The 6,511-nt window shown below is 31.9% G+C and overlaps 1 protein-coding gene across 1 annotated transcript; it reads left to right on the forward strand.

The window, feature by feature from the left end:
• On the forward strand, positions 440-5,466 carry LOC105171624 (cytochrome P450 CYP72A219-like). The gene is made up of 5 exons (XM_011092789.2): positions 440-738; positions 3,222-3,445; positions 3,518-3,765; positions 4,398-4,782; positions 4,871-5,466. The coding sequence occupies exons 1-5, from the start codon at positions 471-473 to the stop codon at positions 5,294-5,296; spliced, it is 1,551 nt and encodes a 516-aa protein (XP_011091091.1). The 5' UTR covers positions 440-470; the 3' UTR covers positions 5,297-5,466.

The raw sequence follows: 6,511 nt of genomic DNA on the forward strand, positions 1-6,511 counted from the left end.
CGAAAAATTCCTATTTTTGGTAGTGGAAGTTGATTGCAATAAAAGGCAACTAACAACAAAAATATGTAGGGGACCCCGTGACAAGTGACAACAAATATTTGTCACTATAAATTATGGTATCACTAATAATTTATAGTAATAACTTAATGCATAATTCTCGTAATAAACAATTATATAATAATCATATCAAAATTATTATATTAATATATTTTTAGTGATAATATTAAAATTTTTACTCAATATATTATTATAAATATTATATTTTATTGCAACGGGAGTGAACCGCATATATTAATATTTAGAATATCACATTTTTTTAACGCACAAGGAGCATGTTTTCGTGGGGAAAAAAATTACGAGGAATATCTAAGTGGTGAAATTGGTCCAATTATATTGTAAACCTCCTGTACGAGGTTCCCTTTAAATAGCACTCAGGCGTCCCTCATCTTCCTCACCAAACAGTAACCAATATGCTGGGATCTATCCTCATTGTTGCAGTGTTGGCACTTGTGCTTCAGGCAGCATGGAGATTCCTGGATACGTATTGGTTCCAGCCCAAGAAATTGGAGAAAATCCTAAGAAAACAAGGCCTGATAGGCAACCCTTACAGGTTTTTCTTCGGAGATGCCAGGGAAACCGGCAAAATGTTCAAGGAAACCTACTCCAAGCCCATCGGCATCACCGACGACATTACACCTCGTGTCCTGCCCTTCATTACCAAGACCTTAAAGACATACGGTATTCCTCTTACGACCTCGTATATGAACTTTTGGTAATTAATGGTTGCTATGATCGAAGATAATATTAATTAGTGAAATATTAAACAACAGTCTTAGATATATGTATATGTCAGTTTTGTGAAGTATTAATGATTGCTGGTTACAACTTTTACATAATAATGCTCGCTATTAAAATTAGGGAAAAATATTTTTTTAGTTCGTTAAGTATGCCCAATTTTAGTTTTAGTCTTATAAGTATGCCCATTTTTTATTAACTCCAGTAACTTGCAAAATTGATTAGTTTTAATCCTCCGGTCGATTGGATTTATAATTGCCGGAAAAGTGACATGACATGACACCTAGATACGTTTTTGTTGATTTATAATCTTATGTGGCTAAAATTATGATGTGGAAGACAAGTTGACATCTTTTGTGCAAGTTTGGAGAGAAGAAAAGTCACATTTCTTCCCTCCAACAGATGTCAATTTGTCTTCCACATCATAATTTTAGCCATATAGAATTATAAATCAACAAAAATGCATCTAGGTGTCATGCCATGTCACTTTTCTGGCGCAAATTATAAATCTAATTGATCGGAGGACTAAAACTAATCAATTTTTCAAGTTATTGGAGTTAATAAAAAATAGGTATACTTATAGAACTAAAACTAAAATTGGGTATACTTAACGGATTAAAAAATTATTTTTCTCTTAAAATTATTATTACGACCAAAATTAACAAGCATTTAATTTGTTAGCTTACATCACTAGATTCTTTATCGCTAACTCTTGTTTTTTGAGTTTAATTACATCACCCTACCCTGCTATTATGAAAAAGTATAAAATTACTCACTTTAATGTCAAAATCACAAATTTCCCATCATTTACGGTTATTCAGGCCGAGGACAAGATAAAAAGTTAAGACCAACTTTTAGGATGATATCAGCAAATTTCATTAAGCTGACTAACAAACAAAAGTATTTAGGATAATTGCGTATCTACAAGACAGACAACAATAAGACACTGTCTCAATTCAGATTACAATAAGACAGACCGATAGTAAGAGTGACAAATTTATAATTACTAATAGTAACAAAGGAAGACGTTATCATTAACCTTCTTTTTCTTTTCTAGTGATTGGTTTAGTGTAGGGTGGCAACGAGTCAGCTCGAGCTCAATTTGACGAGTTCGAGTTCGAGCTTGGTAATTTTTTTTATTTTTTTATTTTTTATTATTATTAGATTAAATCACCAAATTTTTTTACATAACTTATAAGTAATGAAATAGATTGCATAATGTATACTATGTTATAAATATACCAAAATATATTATGAAATTTTAATTTATCGGTATAAATATAAACTACTAATTAGTTTAGTAATAATATAATTAGTAAAATATACAAAAAAAAAATCATACTGAACAATTTAAAAATTATAAACAGTATCAATTATATAAAATAATGCAATCGAAATATATAAAAATATTTTATAGTTGAGATTAATATATGTTAACAATCTGCAGTAAATTTATATATTTATAAATATTAGTATTACATTGATGTAACTATCATCATACATTATTGAACAATATGGTTAATCGAGCCATCAAAGTTCAGATCAAATCGTTAGATATAATCAAACTTACAGAAAATACATTTGGTAAAATTTTAGACTTATTGGATATACGGATATCGAGATATCGTGAATCAAACCATGTGATTTTAAATCAAACCGTCTGATATGATCTAATGGACACAGTCTTATAGATGTTTAAATTTGGTATGAATCGTGTGCTCGAATTTTAAGATATTGTAATTATAGTTTAAACTTTTTTTATCTCATTATATATAATAAAATAATAATAAAAATAATTGAGATTGTTCAACCATCATTATTATTATTATTATCATTATTTTTAGATTAATTCATATGAATCACTAAATTTCGACATAAATTTATAAGTAATAAAATAGATTGTATAGTGCATAGTATGTATCTTGATATAAATATAAAACTCAAAAATTGATAAAAAAAAAATCATAAGTGAATTATTTGTCAATTAAAAAAAAGTATAACACAATACAAATATATATTAAAATATGACATAAAATTTATATGTGTCATATTAAATAATAATTTCAATTATAAAAAATATTATAATTTATTAAGTTGTTGATTAAATTTATTTTTGAATAAAAATTAAATATATAAATAAAAGTACCATAATTTATTATTATCCAATATAAAATATATGAAATTGATTAATAATTATAAATATGGTGAATTATGAGTATAAAATTGATAAAGTATTGAATATGAAATTAAATATATAAAAATTTTAAAAGTAAAAATATATATAAAAAATAAAATAAATTCGCGAGATGAACAGAGAGGATTGAGCTCAAGCTCAAAATTAAGCCGGCACGCGAGCGCTCGATTCGTCTGCCACCCCCAATTTAGTGATCGAGCCTTAGTGTTTATTTTTCTTACATGTCGTACAGGTAAAAAATCATTCATATGGGTGGGGCCGAAGCCAGTTGTTTTCATCTTCGACCTGGAGATGATGAAAGTTATATTGACGAAATACATTCCGTTTCAAAAGTCGTTCAAGGCATCAAATCCGATATTCAAGAGGCTGGTGGGAGGACTAATTGTGTATGAAGGCGAACAGTGGAGCAAGAACAGAAAGAAGCTGAACCCGGCTTTTCACTTGGACAAGTTGAAGGTCATGATCCAGATCAGCTGAACCCTTACAAATTGTCAAGTCCTGATTATTAATGATGTTTGTTTATTACAGGAGATAGTGGGTACGATGCAAAACCAGGGACAGGAAACTCTGGATGAATGGACGAGTATGATGCCTAAGGATGGATCTCCCCTTGCGCTTGATGTTTACCCTTATCTCAAACAGTACACAGGCTGTGTGGTATCATGGGCATTGTTCAGCACCGCACCCACTCCAATAGTCAAAAGGACTTTCACTATCATCTCCGAGCTCACACATATTTCCAATCAGGCTCAGCCTTTTATCATTCCTGGAGAGCAGTAAGTTTCTTTAAAACCTAGCACACACATATCTATCTAATCCCTTCGCTACTCCTGCAATTATAGCTATTTGACACTTTAGTTGTTTAACTTATTAGGTTTGTACACTGTTTTCGTTTGGCCGGAAATAACGTCATAATTCCAAACAATTTTGAGAATTCTGACCAATTTTGTTCTTTTTAATTATTTATAAGACTGAAGTCCCAAATTATACCCATAATTATAGGACCAAAAATGTAATTAACTAAGTCATTGATGCGCCTACTCTATAATATAAGCTAATTATAATTACTTTTTTGAAATTAATATAGTTAATTAACATTAATATTCCATGACACCACTAGAGAAATATGTCAAACGAAAAATCATGGCGAATACAAATAACCATGGCTCCGCAAATTGGCTATTGTTTTTGCAAGTGAAGCCAAAACAATCAGCCACAGCTAAAACCATAAAAAATATTAATTAGTTATGATAAAAAATTAAGTTTTCACATTTGTTTTGTTTGAACATAATTAATATTACTGATTTGTGATAGTTTTTCAGTTTTGTCATTTATTATGTAGCGAGAAATTAATTCTTTTGTAGTGCAAGTTGTAATATTTAAGCATTATGAACATGTACGAGTTTAGGTTCTTTCTCAAGAAATATAAGAAGGCCAACGAAATTGAGGACGAATTAACAGCTACATTCACGCACATGGCTGAGGAAAGGTTAGCGCAGAGAAGGGCAGGAGAAAACAAAGGTGAACCCGACTTATTTGACTTGTTAGTGGATGAACTAGAAGAAGTAGACATCAAAGACAAGAATGGTCGTGCCGCCGCCATTTATGAGATCATTCAACAGTGCAAGCTGTTCTACGTAGCTGGTCACGAAACCACTGCTAATCTCATCTCTTGGACCATTATCATGCTTTCCTATCACAAACAATGGCAAGTTCGCGCCAGAGAAGAGATTTTCCAACTCTTGGGCGACAGGAAGAACATCACTGCTGATGACATTGCCAACCTGAAATACGTAAGTACAATAAATTAAGGTTTACACACATCCATCAGGGTTTTCTTTATTGTGCTGACGTGCCATGATACGCATCGTTTTGGTGCAGGTGAATATGATTGTGAACGAGACGTTGCGTTTGTTCCCTCCAGCAATTGAGCTGACAAGAGTAGTTGAAGAAGAAACAACCGTGGGAGACCTAGTCCTACCCAAAGGCTCAATGGTAATGATGCCCGTACTTTTACTGCATCGGGACCCCAAAATATGGGGCGACGACGCGAATGAGTTCAGGCCCGACAGGTTTGCTGAAGGAGTGCTGAAAGCTGCCAATGGTCATTCCGCATTCTTACCCTTCGGCTGGGGTGTGCGAACTTGCATTGGGGCAAACTTGGCATCCTTAGAGGCCAAATCGTTTATTACATTGTTTCTGCGCAACTTCAGCTTCGACCTCTCACCAACGTACGCACACTCACCTATGGTTACATTGCTCCTGCAACCACAGCACGATGTCCCCATAATTATGCGCAAGCTCTAGACGAGAATATTGTTGAGGGGATTGGTCGATCATCGCTCTCTAAATATTGGCTAATTTAAATTAATATCTCTGGCATGAATATAAGCTACACTGCATGCAGTGTGTGAAAATACTTCTATGAGATATATAAATAAATGTGTGCTTTACTACCTAAGTTATTTTCGATTTCACCTATGCTATATATCTTTTTTTTTTTATCTAATAAAACTATACTTTTATTTATACGGGTTTTGTTCGGTCTAACTTGGGTTTAAATCCGAAACATATAATTAGAAATCGATATTGCTTATAAGTTTATGTACAATTTCATGCAACCTTATATTCACCATAGTTTATTAATAAATCCATCAATTGTTTAGAGTGATGAAATTTTTTAGCTGCAGATGAAATTGTGAGGTGGGGATTGTAAGAACATATATACGTGAATTGTTTGAGACACATGTTTGGCTAGTCGTTAAAAAAATTCAGAACTTTTCCGATAATAATATTAAAGACCCATCACATACGCCCACCACACATTTCAAAACCTTTCATTCCAAACAAAGCCAAAGGCTTCTTGGATAGTAGTTGATTTTAATAATAACTTTATGAATTGTTGATTACAACTAAAAAAAGTTATATATTTTAAATTAAAAATAAAATAAAATATTCCCTGTGGGTAGCATATGTTCCACACTAGTAATATTTTTATTGATATATATATATATATTATATATATATATATATATAGAGAGAGAGAGAGAGAGAGAGAGATTGATGTGGGCAGAACAATAATTCTTGTCTCGTACTTCTGGCACCTATTTTAAGGTTCGAGGAGACACAACCACAAATTCAGACATTTTGATAAGGTTCGTGTGGCGAGCCGCAGGACAACGAGATTATTACCACCATAGTGAGTGGTTCGTTTTCCTATTGTCATAAGTTTAATAATTCCAAAAAGGATAGTTAATGAATTTTAAGAATATATTATAATTCCGTATAGACAATTAATAAGAACTTATATTTTCGTATTTTTTAAAATTAAGCACATACATAAAATGTGTAGATTAAATTTTTTAGTACATATAAATCACTTGAAAGCTATCAATTTCTCACGTCCCGAAAACCATTTTTTTCCCTCTCTCTTTTCAAATTCACACATATACTCAAATGGGCGAGCTAGTGTTTCACTGGAGTGAAAAGAAACTAAAATTTTAAATAATTCACCTATTTGGG

The sequence above is a fragment of the Sesamum indicum genome, linkage group LG10 (genome assembly GCF_000512975.1).
Source record: "Sesamum indicum cultivar Zhongzhi No. 13 linkage group LG10, S_indicum_v1.0, whole genome shotgun sequence".
In the NCBI taxonomy this organism is placed as follows: domain Eukaryota; kingdom Viridiplantae; phylum Streptophyta; class Magnoliopsida; order Lamiales; family Pedaliaceae; genus Sesamum; species Sesamum indicum.

Coding starts and splice junctions, on each gene's coding strand:
- LOC105171624 (XM_011092789.2), top strand. CDS start 471: ATGCTGGGATCTATCCTCATTGTTGCAGTGTTGGCACTTGTGCTTCAG. Junction 3,446..3,517: donor TTCACTTGGACAAGTTGAAG/GTCATGATCCAG, acceptor TGTTTATTACAG/GAGATAGTGGGTACGATGCA. Junction 4,783..4,870: donor ACATTGCCAACCTGAAATAC/GTAAGTACAATA, acceptor GTTTTGGTGCAG/GTGAATATGATTGTGAACGA.